The 17,902-nt window shown below is 37.7% G+C and overlaps 1 protein-coding gene across 7 annotated transcripts in view; it reads left to right on the forward strand.

Moving 5' to 3' along the window:
- The window catches only part of Erbin (erbb2 interacting protein), a 111,542-nt gene that overhangs the window by 34,711 nt on the left and 58,929 nt on the right, over positions 1 to 17,902 (forward strand). For all 7 annotated transcript variants that reach the window (XM_057789402.1, XM_057789400.1, XM_057789397.1 and 4 more), the window contains exons 3-4: positions 3,443 to 3,640; positions 6,142 to 6,259. In XM_057789402.1, coding sequence (XP_057645385.1) covers positions 3,452 to 3,640; positions 6,142 to 6,259 — 307 coding nt within the window. In that variant the 5' untranslated portion in view covers positions 3,443 to 3,451. The remainder of the gene's footprint in view (positions 1 to 3,442; positions 3,641 to 6,141; positions 6,260 to 17,902) is intronic.

A 17,902-nucleotide genomic window follows, 5' to 3' on the forward strand; every position in this document is an offset into this window, starting at 1 on the left:
GCAGTGAGTCACTGGTCTGCTTCAAGGCTTTCAGTGGCAACTGAAGCCATGGACATTAATACAGACCCCAACTGGTGTAGGGACACAGACCCAGACATGGCCCTTGGCAGCAGCACAGGCCTGAACTATACCATGGCCCCAGGTGGCAAGCTAGCTACACATATTATCCTGCTCCTCATCCATCACCTTTGCTTCATCTGTTCTACCTCTTGCCACAGCAGATGAACCATTCTACTTCTCTTTCTCCCCTTTCACCCAGTGTTAGCCCCATGTTGGGTGTTATTTTGTAAACAAAGACTGGACTTTTGCTTTCCAGTTGCCTGAACCCAAATAATCACACAGAGGCTATATTAATTATAATACTGTTTGACCAATGACTTAAGCATATTCCTAGCTACCTCTTACATATTAACCTATTAGTCTATGCATTGCTATGTGGCCATGGTGTTACGTCATTTTCTACATGTCTTTTTTCTCAGGGACTGAGTGGCATCTGCTTGACTCCACCTACTCTCTCTATATCTCTGTTCTGATTTCCTGCCTGGCTTTACTCTGCTAAGCCATTGGCCAAAACAGCTTTATTCTTATTCAACCAATAAAAGCAACATATATACAGAAGGATATCCCACATCAGTGTTTAATCCCTTTAGCAGTTAAATTCTTTATTGAATGAACTGTTATTTCTATTGATAAAAATTTACATCTCTTTAGACATAGAATTGTTAGTTAGAATTCAGTATGCTTCATTTTTTATATTTCTTTCTAGACAAAGAGTTTAGATGTAAACCTTGTGGGTGTGTGATGCTGGAGTTCTAAACCAGGGTGAGCCTTACATGGCTGGTCAGCAAGCACTTTATCATTGTACTGAACCTTCAGCCTTAGGTGAGACCATCTGATGCTTGACTGACTAGATTTTCTTAAAAAGATTTTTAAGTAGACCTATTGATACTGGATTTTGAGGATCTAGTTCAAATGTATATTACATGATTTTACAAAAATCTCTAAGTGTGTAGTTCTAAAAAAGAAAAACTAATTACTGCCTTAAAGATCTTCCTTTAATTTCTGGCTGTTGTTTCCTAGTTTAAACTCTATTTCTCTATGGAAACAAAGAACATTCCCTAGGAAATTGTAATACAGAAAATATTTACATACTTTATCCAAATAATTTTAGCATGGTGCCTGATGATTTAGTAAAGTCATAGTGTGGGAACGGGTATAAGGGGAGTGCTTACCCTGCCTGTTGTCAGACATTCAAGTATCATAAAGTGGGGAGTAGAACCATTAGTATAGTGCTTTGCAGAACCATGTTGGATCCCGAGTCAAAGAAAAAATAATGTTGATTATGTCTTTATTTAAACATTGACATTTTAGCTCATCGATTTTCAGTAGTTAAAAATTTTAAGGTATTTGTCTTTCTTACTGAGTTTTTATTTTTATATTTTGTACCTGAAGTCTTAATGACTTTAACTCAGATTTGGTGCTAGTTAAAAGTGTTGTTTCTGTAAAGAATTGTATTTTTATACAAAGAATTACTTACCAATTGGCAGTCATTCTCTTTATATTAAACTATTACTCTGCTAGTTTAATGTTTGCTTAGTTGGAATTTATACACAAATACTTAATAAAATTGACTTTGTGAATTTTTACTAATTGAAAACCAGCTTTCTGTTAACTGAAAGACTGTATTTGAAGTAAGTTTACTCACATGTAATCTTAAAAAATTTAGAATCTTTAAACTCTTCTAAAAACTATAGGCTAGTATTTGATTGAAACAAAATTATACTTGAAGTAGATGGGAATTTTCATGTAGGAGACTCATAGTGTCTTTTTTTTTTTTAAAGATTTGTTTATTTATTATGTATACAGCATTCTGTCTGCATGGATGTCTGCAGGTAAGAAGAGGGCACCAGACCTCATTACAGATGGTTGTGAGCCACCATGTGGTTGCTAGGAATTGAACTCAGGACCTTCGGAAGAGCATCCAGTGCTCTTAACCTCTTAGCCATCTCTCCAGCCCCCATAGTGTCTTTTTTTTTTTTTTTTTTCGGTTTTTCGAGGCAGGGTTTCTCTGTAGCCTTGGTGCCTGTCCCGGAACTAGCTCTTGTAGACCAGGCTGGCCTCGAACTCAGAGATCCGCCTGCCTCTGCCTCCCAAGTGCTGGGATTAAAGGCGTGCGCCACCACCGCCTGGCCCCCATAGTGTCTTAATTAGGGTTTTCAGTGCTGTGAAGAGACATCATGAACATAGCAACTCTATTAAAAAAACATTTAATTGGGTGGCTCATTTACAGTTTCAGAGGTTCAGTCCATTATCATGATGGGGAGCATGGCAGCTTGCTGGCAATTGTGGTGAGAGACCTCAAAGCCTGCCCCCACAGTGACACTCTTCCTCTAACAAGGCCACACCTTCTAATGGTACCATGATAGGAAGCCACTTGTTTGTTCCTGGCTGCCCAGATCACAAAATAATCACTCATAAACTATATTATTTGCAATACTGTTGGGCCAATAGCTTAAGCGTATTGCTAACTAGCTCTTATATCTTAAATTAACCCATTTCCATTATCTTACATTTTACCACGAGGCTTGTGGCCTACCAGCAAGGTTCTAACAGCAGCTATGTGGCTTTTCTTCATTTCCGCCTTCTTTCTCCCAGCATTCAGTTTAGTTTTCCTGCCTAGCGTTCTTCTGCTAAGCCACTAGCTGAAAAACTTTATTCATTAACCAATAAAAGCAACATATATATAGAAGGACATCCCACATGAGTACCACTCCCTTTGGAGGCCATTTCTTTCAAACCACCACACATAGGAAAGTTAAATGGGGCTTGATTCCTAATAGGTGGTTAAGAAGACCCAAAAATTTCCATGTAGTCATTTCCTATTCAGAAATACATATAGTCAATTCTTCCCTAAGAAACAACTCTTAGAGCCAGAAATGAGAGAGAAATCTTTTATTGTTGTTTTTGAGAGTTAAGCAGAATTCACAAAGCATGGTTTTATAAAAATATGAATGATTATTTCTTGGATAGTTTTGTAAAGTACTGGAGTGCTTGAGTTTAATTTGAAGTCCAATAGATAATATAAATATAGATACTAAAGCAATCTTTTTAAAAAAATATTTATTTATTTAGTATACAATATTCTATCTGTGTGTATGCCTGAAGGCCAGAAGAGGGCGCCAGACCTCTTTACAGATGGTTGTGAGCCACCATGTGGTTGCTGGGAATTGAACTCAGGACCTTTGGAAGAGCAGGCAATGCTCTTAACCACTGAGCCATCTCTCCAGCCCTAAAGCAATCTTAAATAGGCTCCATTGGGTGTGTATGATGATGAGGAAGTATTTTGTCCATGGCATATTGAGTTGAGCTATATGGATGGTAATTTGTTGGAAAAATTGTTATATTGTATATAATTTGACTTGTTTTTATCTACATGTTGCAGCTTCTAAAAATGACTACCAAACGAAGTTTGTTTGTGCGGTTGGTGCCATGTCGCTGTCTACGAGGAGAAGAAGAGACAGTCACTACTCTAGATTATTCTCATTGCAGCTTGGAACAAGTTCCCAAAGAGATTTTTACCTTTGAAAAAACTTTGGAGGAGCTCTATTTAGATGCTAATCAGATTGAAGAGCTTCCCAAGGTATGCTAATACTGTTAATAATTATTATAGATAATGTCTCCATAGGTGTTTACATTCTTATATTGTTGTACATATGTGTTTTCATTCACTGGTTTAGTCCTACTGTAAGCACAATTCAAAATGATGCAGATTTTACCTCTGTTCAAGTTGTTTAAGTACTCGTGTTAATAACTTTATTCTATTTTAATTGAAGCATATTATAACCATCAAAATAGATAATGCATCAATACAACTTCTGGAGCCATTAGATTTTACTAGTCAAAGAACTGAAATTTTACTTATTATAAATTCTATAAACCCTTTATATGCAGTGTTATAATTGGGGCTAGTTGTTATTTCAGCTACCACATCATGCTTTTATGGTTGTATAAGTTTTTGGAGGTGGGATTCTGCATTCCTTCATTTTGTCTGGAATTGATTTGGAGAACATGCATTTTTGAAATCTCATAACATCTGGCGGGAAAAGATTGATATTGTAGAGTTCTTTTTTCCATTACCATTTTATTATTTTTTTTTAGTATGTACTTACTTATTTTTCTCTTATTATCTGTATTTGTTTTCATGTTTTATGAAAAAACTGCAGTAGCTTTAAATAGTTTCTTAGGGGCCATCTGAATGGCTGTTTTCTGTTTGTTTCAAGGCAGGGTCTTACCTTGTAGACTGGATGGTCCTCAGCTCTTAGAGATCTCCCTGCTTGATGTGGGATTCCCTCTGTATGCTGTGATTACCATTAATAAATAAAGAAACTGTTGTGGACTTATAGCAGGGCAGAACTTAGTTAGGCAGGGAAAGCTAAACTGAATGCTGGGAGGAAGAAGGAGGGGTCAGGGAGAAGCCATGGAGCCGCTGCCAGAGACAGATAAGATGTGCTGAAACTTTGCTGGTAGGCCACGACCTTATGGTGATGCACAGATTAATGGAGATGGGTTAAATTAAGATGTAAGAGTTAGCAAATAAGAAGCTAGAACTAATGGGCCAAGCAATGGTTTAAATAATATAGTTTCTGTGTGATTATTTTGGGGGTCTGGGCAGCTATGCGGCCTCCAGAAAACAAACAAGCAGCTCTTGCAGCACCTGCCCCTGCCTTCCAAGGCCTGTGGTTAAAGGTGTGCATCACCACGCCCTTTGAAGCTGTAAATGGAGTCTTGAAATTGGTGGCTTTAAAAATGGGTTAGAGCTGAGCATGGTGGTCCCTAAAGGAGAACGATCTCCAGTTCAAGGTCAGTTTGAGCTACTCAGTGAGTTCTGCCTTGGCCTGGGTCATATGTATAGTGAGACCTTGTTTCAAAACCAGCCAGCCACAGCCACCAAAGAATAATTTAATATGTGTTATCAGAATTCTGAAAAATAGACTATAATTTTGATTGTGAGATTTAGAAAATAAAATTATAGGAGACTTATTTAAATAAGAATTTCGGATGAATAAGAAATAATTAGTATAAGCATGCCATATGTAAGATATAGTTATACTAAAAAAAATTATCTGAAATTCAAATTTAATTGGGTATCCTGTATTTAATCCAGCAACCCTAACTGTAACATAACAGAAAATAAAGCATATTGCTTATAAACCTTGATTCATGAAATAGTTGGTTTAGATATTTGTATGTTTGTGAACATCCTGGATGACAGTATACAAAGGCTTTTAATCGTGATGACCAATACTAAAAGCATTGGAAAGCCAATGCTATCCTAGGTAATTATTTTTTATAAATTTTATTATGATAGAATCTCACTTTGTAGTTAGTCTAGCTTCAAACTTCACTGCAACCCTCCTGTCTCAGCTCTCTAGGTCTGGTCTCAGCTTCCCAGATCTGGGGATTAAAGGCTTGAGGCATTAAGCCCAGTTTATTCTTGATAATTTTGTGAAGTCTTTAATAGCTGTGGAAAAACATTAAATGTTGCCAGTTACCTGATTGTGAATCACGCCTACATTGTGATTGTAGTGTACTTTGTAATTTACTGTTCATCATTACTGTGTACTCCAACAATTCTGTTACTTGCCATGGCTAGTTCTCTGACAGAATATGGAAAACCCAGGTTAGTCATGAATTAGGACCTCAGTGCGGAGGCATGTATAAGAGAGATGCTAACTGTAACAGTGCAAGTAACCGAACACGTACCTACCACACACCTAGCACTTTGATGGTTTTCAAGGGATGCTCTTCAGTATGGCTTTCTTTTTGGAATAAGGTTGTTTGAAAGACAAGCTTACAGTTTGTAATGACCACTTACTATTTGATAGCTTCAACAAAGAATATAGCCATATATTTTATATACTGGTTCTCACTGGATGGAGGCTAGAAGTATAAATCATTCTAAGTGATTCAAGTTTATTCAGATTCACAATAATGTAGTCAGAACAGTGTGAAGCCTTTCTTAGTGTTAATATAGGCCTAACTCATTCAGCTTTAATATGGATATTTATCATATAAATTAGTTCATGAAATAACTAAAGAAATATAAAAGATAATCGAAATCCTCTCTCTTTTTTTCCCTAGCAACTTTTTAACTGTCAGTCTCTACATAAACTAAGTTTGCCAGACAATGATTTAACAACATTACCAGCATCCATTGCAAACCTTATTAATCTCAGGGAACTGGATGTCAGCAAAAATGGTAAGTCTTCCAGATTCTTGTTCTTTGAAACATATTTCATTGGTAGGATTGCTGTTTTCCAAATGTTTAAAAGTATATTGTAATATATTAGATTCATCTAGAATCTATTTTACATAAATATAGTAAGATTTTTCCCATTTAAAAGTTGTTACCCGCTTTATGTCAAATACAATAAAATTTAATATCATATTTTCAGTTTAGAATTGTTTATCGATATAAAATCAGTGATACCTCAAAACAGCTGGAAAATAAGCAGATTTTAAATATATTGTTATAGACCATGTTGTGCAATGACCCTCTCAAATGTATTCCTCCTAACTGAAAGTTTTTACTTGGATCAACATCTTAATCACCCTACCCCCTCACCCTGCTTTCTGCTGACCACCATTTGACTTTCTGTTTCTGTGAGCTTGCCCATTTAATATTCAGTATTGGAGAACTCAGGATGTTCATGTTTTTATTCATGATTTCTTTTACTTAACCTGGTGTCCTTTAGGTTCATCCATCCTGTTGCAGATGACTAGGTCTCCTTTTTTAATGACTGAAGAGTGTTTCACTATACATACATATATACAGTTTTTTTCTTTATTGAGTCATTTATTTATGGAAACTTAGGTTAAGTCCACATGTTAGCTATTGGGAATAATACTGCAGTGAGTACAGACATGCAGACCTTTCTTTTTTTTTGTCAGAAATTGTATGGCTTACAAACATTTTCTCCCACTCAGACAACTATCCCTGACTTGTTTGGGTGTGCATAGCTTTCTAGTTTTATGTAAACTGGTTTATTTTTGTATTTGTTATTTATATTTTTGGTATCATATTTTTAGAAAACCATTGTATAGGAGGCTTATCGCCCCCCCTTTTTTTTTTTGGCTTTGTTCTGTTTTTCAAGACAAGGGTTCTCTGTAGCTTTGGTGCCTGGCCTGGAACTTTATCTGTAGACTAGGCTGGCCTCAAACTCACAAGTATCTGCCTGTCTCAGCCTCCCAAATGCTGGGATTAAAGGCATACACCACCATTGCCCGACTTTTTTTTTTTTTTTAAAAACAATTTATTTTTATTTATGTCCATTGGTATTTGGCCAGCTATACGCCTGTGTGAAGGTCAGATCCCCTGGAACTGGAGTTACAGCAGTTGTAAGCTGCCATGTGGGTCTGGGAATTGAACCCAGGTCCCCTGGAAGAGCAGTCAGTGCTCTTGGTTAACCACTAAACCATCTCCCCAGCACCTGTAGCAGCTTCTTCTTAAGAGGTAGTTTTACAGTATCTGGTCTCGTACTTAGAATCCTTTGGTCTACACAGTGGACATCTGCTTTCCCCAGTCCCACTGAAGAGACACCCCCCCCCCTTCCTTGTGATGTGTGTAGGCAGATTTTTCTTTGAGCTACCAGCACACAAAAAACAATATGAAGACATTAATTATGAAAGCTCCACCTTAGCTTAGGATTGTTTTTAACTAGATCTTATTACTTAAATTAACTCATATTTTTAAATCTACATTCTTCCACACACTTGTTACCTCATCTCCATTATACCTATCCTGATTATTCTGCATCTGACTGGCGACTTTCTTCTTCCTAGAGCTCTCTCTGTCCAGAAGTTTCAGCTATACCTCCTGCCTAGCTATTGGCTGTTTAGCTTTTTATTAAACCAATCACAGTGACGTGTCTTTACATGGTGTAATCAAATATCTTGCAACAGATGTGTTCTTGGTAGCATTGTTGAAATCAATTCATTATACATATTTGGGTTTATTTTTGGCCCTCTGTTCTGTTCATTGGCATTTTTCTATTATACTGGTACCGTATTCTTTCGTTGTTAGAGTTTGTAAGTGAATTTTGAAATTAAATGAGGTGAGGTCCATAGCTTTGTTCTTTTTACTGAAGATCATATTTGATTTGGAGTCTTTTTTGATACTCTGTTAGGATTATTTTCTTCTGTTTTTGTGAAAAATGTCATTAGAATTTTGATAGTGCATTGGATCAACAGGACACTGGATGATTTGGATATTTTAACAGTTTTGTTCTTTCTAATCTGGAAACATGGGGAATCTTTCTTTCCATTTATTTACAGTTCTAGCTTCTTTCATCAGAGCTTTGTTGTTTTCAGTGTAGTTCCTTTTTTGCTGTTAGCTTTAAAAGAAAAAATGTGGATAGATTATTGTTAGCATATAAAAGTATGACTGACTTCTGTATGTTCCATTTTAATGTTGATCCTTTTCATTTCTTTCTGTTGCCTAATTGCTCTGGTTAGGACTTAATACAGCTATGCATAACTTAATAACTATATATTTCCAAGTTTCTCTGAGAAATACATCACAGGTAATTGTGTTTTGATAAATATAGAATATGGTCTTTTAAAAATCATCTTTTATATTTTGAAATTATATAATTTTCTGACCCCTGTTGTGGGAGCTGTGGGCTGTGTTCCTGCCGCCCCAGCTCCTGGTTGCCTGGCTAGCTTATGCCCCTAAATAACAACACACAAACTGTATTCTTTTAAACACTGCTTGGCCCATTATATCAAGCCTCTTCTCGGCTAACTCTCGCACCTGGACTAGCCCATTTCTAATAATGTGTGTAGCACCCCAAGGTGCGCTTACCGGGAAGATTCTAGCCTACATCCATCCTGGGTCAGAGCTTCATCGCCTCTGCCCCAGAGAGGAGAGCTATCGAGTCTGAGCTCACTTCCTCTTCCTCCCAGCATTCTGTTCTGTTTACTCCACCCACCTATGTTCTAACCTATGAGGGCCAAGCAGTTTCTTTATTTTTTAACCAATGACCTTCCTCCATCAGACCCCTGCTTCTTCCCATGTAACTTTCCCCTCTCAAATTCATGGCTTCTTTTTTTTAATTGTTCTTACCTAAATATAAATACATACTTTCTCAGCCTATGTGTTATTTGTATTTATACGACTTCAGGGCTGATCATTTAGTATTGGATAACCAATTTGGTGTGCTCTTCCCTGGGGAAGACTATTTCTCCCACTCTCCATATTCCTTAGTTGCAGGAGGTGGTGTTGAGAAAGGGTCATTTTACATAGCCCTTGCTGTCCTAGAACTCACTGTGTAGACCAGACTGGTCACTGTGACCAGACTCAGTGAGGTCTGCCGGCCTTTGCCTCCCAAGTGCTGTGTTACCACACCTGATCCCTTTAGTTCTTTGTCTTTATGAGGGGTGAGGACTTTGCTTACCTATAGGCATAAGGATAAATACTTAGAGTCTAGTTTTAGATCAGGCTGGTTTACTAACCAGGTGTAGGTTCCTTCAAGATCCATGACTTAACTAGCCCTGGATACTGTCTGGTTTTCCATTATCAGGGATGATTTTCCTCTTGTTGTGTAGGTCTTAAGTCTAATGAGAGAGTCCATACCACCAAGGTATGAGTGCTCCTGCTGCACCCTTAGAGTTATCTGCCATTCTGGTAGCTTATATGGTCTTAGATGTAATCAAGCAATAGTAGGCATAGGGTGCATGAGAATGCAACTTGGATTGTACTACAGTAAATGTTTCCTTAATAAGTAGGAAGAGCTCTGTGCTCTTTCATTGCTGACAAGATACCCAAGAAAATAATGTTACAAAGAGCAAAGATTGTTATTGATATATATATCTCAAACTGCAAAACTGTATATATGCAAAACATATATATATGGTTTCACCTCATTGCTCTTGGCTGGTGGCACAGTGCATTAGAGCAGGGACATGTGTTGGGGTCCCATCATCCTATGGGAGACAGCAAGCAGACAGAGAATGGAGGAATGGTGTTACATTTTTTTCTTCAAACTGTGGCCCAACTACCTGACTTCCTTTTAGAAAACCCTACCTATCTGAGGGTCCCACTATTTCCTAACAACCTTAGAAGTTGTCAGTAAAACCTTTGGAAATATGTAAGGCACAAATTCTTACATATTTTACATAACAAGTATTTTTTAAAATTATTACAAGTAACAGTATATAACAGTAAATATACAAACCAGTGACATTAAACTAGCATTATATAGTGTTTATAATTGACAGAACAGGTTTGTTTACACCAGTATCACCACATATACTTGAATAAATGTATTGTACTTGGACACTGGAGCCTACTGTAGCATTTGAGACTAGGTTTCAACTGCAGTGTTATAGATAGCTATTGCTTGTGTGGTTGATAGTTGAATGAAGCATTTTGTGGTGCTGAATAGGTGTAATGACAGTAGGGATTTTTTTCCTTGTTCCTGATTGTAGAAGGAAAGCTTTGAACTTTTAGTTGTTGAACATGATGTTAGTTGTGAATTTATATTAGGTCTTTATTATGTGGAGAAATAGAACTATTGGGGCTGGAGAGATGTCTCAGTGGTTAAGAACATTGCCTGCTCTTCCAAAGGTCCTGAGTTCAATTCCTGGCAACCACATGGTGGCTCACAACCATCTGTAATGAGATCTGGTGCCCTCTTCTGGCCTGTAGACATACACACAGAATATTATATACATAATAAATAAATAAATATTTTTTTAAAAAGAAATAGAACTATTCTTAATCTGTGTGACTTTTTAAAAAGTTATTAAATGATGTTAATTTTTTGTATTTGAAAGATTTTCCTTCCATATTCTACTAATGAGGCATGCTCAGATTCCTGAATAATGAATTATTAGCAAATAAGGAATAATTTTGTTTAGCTTTCTTTACCTAGTATAGAAGATAACATTTTAAATTTTAAAATCTTTCAGAGAGGCAGGGAGAGAAGAAAAAAATGAGCTCTTAAAAATTTTTAAATGAGCATATGTTTTATAATTACAAAAAAGAATGACTCTCATGAGAATAACTTTTTAATACCCTATGTCTCTGTCATATATTGCACATTTGGAAGCTGCTGGATTGCACTTCCTGCCTAATACTATCTCCCTTCCCAGGCCTTCAGTGGAGTTGAAGATTAAATAGTTGTAGTTACCTTCCTCTTATGATCTAGCCAAGCCACTTCCAATGCAAGATTTAGACTCTTTAGGATAGAATGTTTATTAAAACATTTTTTAGCATATCTTTCTTGCTTAATATTGTTTATGCTGTTTGTAATTCTAAGTTTATATTTGATATCTATTCCTAGTACATATAGTTTTCTATTAGGTTTGGAACTCTCTTATTTAGACAAAAGGGGGAGGTGATGGGGAACCTCCTTCATCCAATAACCTTTAAGAGGCTGGACCAGGTTGGGGTGTGACCTTTTGGGTACCCAGGTCTCTCTCGTGCGCTCTCTCTCTCTCTCTCTCTCTCTCTCTCTCTCTCTCTCTCTCTCTCTCTTTCTCTCCTTCCCTCCCTCCCTTCCACCTGGTGGGTGGGTGGAGCACAGACACTAAACTGAATGCTGGGAAAAAGAAGGTGGGGTCAGGGAGACGCCATGTAGCTGCCAGAGGGGAAAGACATGAGTTGCCAGGTGGAACCTTGCCTGTAGGCCACGAACATTGTAGTAAAATATAAAATAATGGAAATGGGTAAATTTTACATGTAAGAGCTAGCTAGTAAGAAGCTAGAGCTGATAGGCCAAGCAGTGATTTAATTAATACAGTTTTTGTGTGGTTATTTTGGGGCTGAACAACCAGGAACAAACAAGCGGCCTCCTACAACACTGGTCAGCATGTATGCCTCCAGGCCAGAAGAGGGTGCCAGACCTTACTGTAGATGGTTGTGAGCCACCATGTGGTTGCTGGGAATTGAACTCAGGACCTGTGGAAGAAGAGCCAGTGTTCTTAACCGCTGAGCCATCTCTCCAGCCCATAGAGTTTCTTGTGAGGTTACAAATTTCTTTTTAGGTTGAGAGCTGTGAAAGGACAAACTTGGTTATACATGTTTAGGCCGTAAGCATGATTCATAGGTATTTTAATATTCTGTCTTTATAAAAGAAATATTGACTATGTAGATAACCATTACAGCAAAGTTTCTTAATTTTGTTGGAACTTTTTACTCTGGACTGGTTATCTTAAATCTTGTCTATAGGAATGTCAGACCACAGCAAAGCAGAAGTAACTATCATCTGAATAAAGTCATTGTGAAAGGGATGTTTGTCATTTTGATGACTTTGGGGTTTCTTTCCTTTGTCCCTTTAATTTTCCCTGTCTTTCTTTTCTGCTTCAGACTAGATAATACTCATACTTTGAAGGTAAACCTCTTTGGGAATGTCTTGAAAAAGTAAGGAAGTTTGCCATGTACATATCTGAAGTAAGTGCACCAGAAAGAGAAAATAGCTAGTGTACTAACATTTATAATGTTTTAATGTCCTTAGCATGTGTGATAAACCCAGGGACAGGGTAGTAAAAACAGTACTAAGCTAATAGATCATATCAGAAATAAAAGCATAGGTTGGGATTTATGGAAGCAGATCATAGAGGCCTTGTGGGCATCTGCATGGACATTCATATTTAGGTTTAGCTATGTGTGTGAAGAGTTTGTGAGTACATGGGTGAAAAGACAGCCAGTTCAAACACAGTTTTAGTTTGTGGAGATGATAGTGGTAGAGATGGGTGTGGCAGACTATGGATATTCTTGAAGGTATTTGGTGTTTGGTGATGGATTGCTGCATGTGCATGTGAGAAGAGAGTTACAAATGACCTCGTTGATTTTATCTTGCAACTGGAAAGACAAAATTGCAGCCAGCTGAGATGGAGGAATTGGTAGGCACTGCAATTGCAATTTCAAGGGGCAACTCAGGAATAGTTTTCAATTAAATTACTAAATACCAGATTTCCTTGTAATATTTTCATACATCCTTTTGTTCTGGTTGATCCTCCTGCCTTCAAGATATTCTTTTATCTTATTGCCCCTCCTTTTCCCTGCTTGTATTCTATTGCCCACAGTATTCCCCCTTCTACATTAATATTCCATATTCTGTTGTCTCCTCCCCTTCCCACGCAAGGGCCCCTTTTTAATTTCTTGCCCAGTGGTCATATTTACTTCCTCCTAGATGCACAGGTTTTACAACTAGATCCTAGGACTTGGTGGGTTGTAGCAGCTCACTCTAATTGAATATGCTAAAGAGAAGGAAGCAGGAGGCTCACTAGTTAGAGGCCAGCCTGGCCCATTTTGGACTGGAGAGAAACTTATCTCTTAAAAGCATTGGGTGCTCTTCCAGAGGACCTGGGTCAGTGCTCACAACTGCTTTAACAACTGTTCTCAGAAAATCTGATGCTCTCCTTTGGTCTCTAGACACTAGGCATGCATGTGGTGTACACATAAACATACAGGGGAAAGGCACCCACACACATAAAATAAAAATTAAGGCTGGTATTCAAATATGCAACAGAACAGATGGTGTTTGTCCTTCCGAGCCTGAGTTACATCACTTAATGCTTTCTCGTTCTTCCCGTTTCCTGTAGATTTCCTAACTTCATTTTTTTCTGTGTGTATATGTGTGGTTGAATAAAATATCTTTGGTTTATATCCTATGTTGTCATTATCCATTCATCCATTTGCTGGTGGACATCTGGGCTGATTCTGTTTCCTTTTTATTGTTAACTTATCAATGATAAATATGGATTTACAAGTATCTCTGAGTATGATATAGCCCTTTAGGTATATGCTGTGGAGTGTATAGCTGGTTGTATGGTAGTTCTGTTTTCAGTGTTTGGAGAAGCCTCTACACTGATTTCTGTAGTGACTGTATCAGTGAATAAATTTATTATTCCTTTTTCCCCATACCCTCCCCCACATTTATATTTCTTAACTGTAGTCATTCTGACTGGAATGAGGTAGATCTCAAAGTAGTTGTAATGTATGTTTCTTTGATGGCCATACCTTTTTCTATGAGAAGTGTTCAGCTCATTGACTACTTACCTTTCTGATTGCAGGTTTGTATATATGTGTGTATGTGTGTAATGTTTGCAATTCTTTATATATTCTAGATATTAAACACTTGTCTGAAATATAGCTGACAAAGACTCCCTCCCCCATTTTCTAGGTTAGTTATCTCAGTAACTTGGACTTTTTGTTTAATTGCTTGCTTGCTTTCTTGTTTGAGATACCAATATCTCATCCAGTTATTTGTAAGATTATAGAGTTAAGTCATAAAAACAGTTCTAGAGGAATACATTTGAAAGTTGTCACCATATGGGTGATATGTCAGGACAAAGATTAGGTGCATTCACTAAGGTCATAACTTTAGAGGAAAAGCCCAAAGAATGAGGCCTGATTGTACCTAACAAGATCTGCAAGAGTAAGAAAAAGGACAATAGATAAAATGAACTTTCTAGGGTAAGAAGTAACCAGTGTGATAAAATCATTTTCTTTACCACATTGATGTGTGCGCATGCCTGACTGTGTGCATGTGCGATTGAGTGTGTGTGTGCTGGCCTGCTTGCTTACTAGTCTTGTCTTGTCTGTCTTTGTACATGTGTGCTCATGTGGAAGTCATAGGTTGAAGTCAGGTATCTTTCTCAGCTGCTCACCACCTTACTTCTTTGAGACAGGCCTTTAAGTGAACCTGGAACTGATTGATTTGGCTAAAATAACTATATATCAAGCCCTTGATTTCTTTCTTCCCCCACCTTCCTTCCCAGAGCTGGGATTACAGAATAAAGCTGTGGTTCCATGCCCAGCTTTTCTGCACAAGTGCTGGAGATCCAGATTCACACAACCTCATTCTTGTACCGCAAGCACTTGACTGACTGAGCCATCTCCCCAGCCCACTTACCAAATTTATATTTTGATAAAGTCCTAGTATTTGTAGTTCATGTCTTCCACTTTGTATTTGAAACATGTTTGCTGAATAATAAAGTAAAGATATTTTTGAATTTGAGGTACTTAAAGCCTAGCTTTTTAAAAAGTGTTAATATAACATTCAGACAAGGATAGGAATTATAAAGTTTTGAAGGTTAAAAGATCTCTTAAATTATACAATTTGGTAGAATTTAGCACATTTTAAATTTTATTCCACCATTACCAGTACCTATATAGAATATTTTCATCAGTCTATAAAGAATTCCTGTCTCTTTCCTAGCATCTCCCAAGCTCTCATGTTATGTGACTTTTTCCCATGGAGATGTGGGTGAACATTTTTTTCTCACCTCAGATAGTGTACCCAAGACAGACCAAAGAAATTATTCCAAGGTCTAGTGTTCCGAGCCAGTGAGTTTACTGGGATTGCTTACCCAGAAGGGCAGCTGTATCACCAAAAAACTGGTGACAGCTCATGATTTGTCACCTGGCATCTGCTGAACTTGGAGTGAAGCTCCACTGGAGTCTCTTCTTTCCTAGATTGTCTACTATTTATATATAATCTTGGGGAAGGGTTGTGACTCTTCTAAAGTTTGATGAGCCTTCTAAGTCTGTGAACCTCAATTTTAAGTTTCAATTTGGAGGAAGTAGCTGCACAACACCAGATAACCTCTTATCTGCTTTGTTTCTGAAAAGTTTTGTTTATTGTTGATTTTTCAAATAAATAAAACTATATGACCTTTTGTGTCCAACTTCTTTCTCTTAGCATATTTTCAGTACTCATCCTTGTTGGACCATATTTTGATATTCTATAGTGTGAACATACTATATTATGTTCATTATGCTTATACATTCATTTATTATTGATGGACATCTGGGCTCTTTTACATAGTATGAGCATTCATGTATAACATTTAATTTGAACATATATTTTATATGCTCTTACATATATACCTAGTAGTATATGTATACTGGGTCATTTATAATACTGTATGTAACATTTTGAGGAACAACCACATTTTCTATAGTTGGCTATGTGCTCTTATCAGCAATGTATATTCTCAGCATCCATATTGGAATTTGTTACTTTCATGTGCTACCTTTAGTCAGGTCTCTTAAGACAGATTCCTCTTCCTAGTTTCTTGGACTTCCTTTTCTTCCTGATAATTTTTTTTTTATTATACTGGCATTTCTTTAAAGTTCTCTTAATGTGAGTTTTTTTCTTTGATGCTTCCCATTATTAAATTCAAGGTGTATGCCTTTGCATTCTTTTCTCAGTTGCCACATGATGAGGCTAACTGATAACTGCTAATAAGTCCAAAACATGTCATTTAGGAGGTTCTCATCAGATTCAGTTACTCTTCGTTACTCTATGAAGTATCTTGTTGGGGAATCTTTTTCACTATACTATGCTTTTACCTACTAATTTTGGCATCTATTGGTGATTTTTTTTTTTTTTTTGATGCTGCTGCTGGGGATTAAACCCAGGACAGCCTTGCATATGTTAAGCAAAGCACACATCCTACCACACCCAATTCATTGGTGAGTTTTGACCAAAATAGTATGCTAGTTGTGGATTTTGTATCATTCGTCTCGTCCTGTAGAACTCCACACTTAGTGTTACAGTAAGTTTGTTTTGTTCTGTTTTTTACGTAGGATCTTGTAATAAATAACCCTAAAGTGACAACCCTATTGGATCATTATGATAATGAAGGAGACTATATAAAATTCATTCAGAAGATGCTTTTCAAAAGTTCCTAATTAGCCGGGCGGTGGTGGCACACACCTGTAATCCCAGCACTTGGGAGGCAGAGGCAGGCGAATCTCTGTGAGTTTGAGGCCAGCCTGGTCTACAAGAGCTAGTTCCAGGACAGGAACCAAAAGCTACGGAGAAACCCTGTCTTGAAAAATCCAAAAAAAAAAAAAAAGTTCCTAATTAGTGTTCATTTAGAACAGAATGATGCAAGTAATTAAAATTGATCTGTGGTCTGGTACCAATCACCAATTATTTGTTCCTATATTTTTGGTATGATAAATTAATGAAACTAAAATTTGACATGACAGTTTGGATGTTCACCTTATCCAGGTCTAGGAAGGTGAACATCCAAACTGTCTAGGCTCCCACAAAGCCAGAACATGAAGTAGGATCAAAACCCCATGCCATTCTCCTTGGCCTCTCATCAGCTCTCATTGTCCGCCATGTTCAGAGAGTCCGGTTTTATCCCATGCTTTTTCAGTCACAGTCCAGCTGGCCTTGGTGAGCTCCCAATAGATCAGCCCCACTATCTCAGTGGGTGGGTGCACCCCTCATGGTCCTGACTTCCTTGTTCATGTTCTCCCTCCTTCTGCTCCTCATTAGGACCTTGGGAGCTCAGTCCGGTGCTCCAGTGTGGGTCTCTGTCTCTATCTCCATCCATCGCTAGATGAAGGTTCTATGGTGATATGCAAGATATTCACCAGTATGGTTATAGGATAGGGCCATTTCAGGTTCCCTATCCTCAGGTGCCCCAAGGAACTAACTGGGGACATTGCCCTGGGCACCTGGTAGCCATTCCCAGTTCAAGTCTCTTGCCAACCCTTAGGTGGCTCCCTTAACTAAGATATGAGTTTCCCTGCTCCCCTATCCAACCTTCTTTATCCCCAATCACCCCCATTCCCCCAGTTCCCCTCATCCTCTCCTTCACACTTTTCTCTCCCCATCTCCCCTCACCCCCATCCCACCCCACCCCCAAGATTCCATTTTTTTGCCCGGCAATGTTGTCTATTTCCCATAGCCGGGAGGATAACTGTATGTTTTTCCTTGGGTTTACCCTCTTGTTTAGCTTTAAAAAAATCCTTCACTTCACTGGTCTGAAGAACATGTAGAAACCAAAATGCCCAGTAGGTTTCTTGAAACATGATAGTGTACAGAAATCACTGTGGCCCTTAAATAGTTACATAGTAAGTGTTTCACTGTGA

Source organism: Chionomys nivalis, chromosome 15 (genome assembly GCF_950005125.1).
Source record: "Chionomys nivalis chromosome 15, mChiNiv1.1, whole genome shotgun sequence".
Lineage (NCBI taxonomy): Eukaryota > Metazoa > Chordata > Mammalia > Rodentia > Cricetidae > Chionomys > Chionomys nivalis.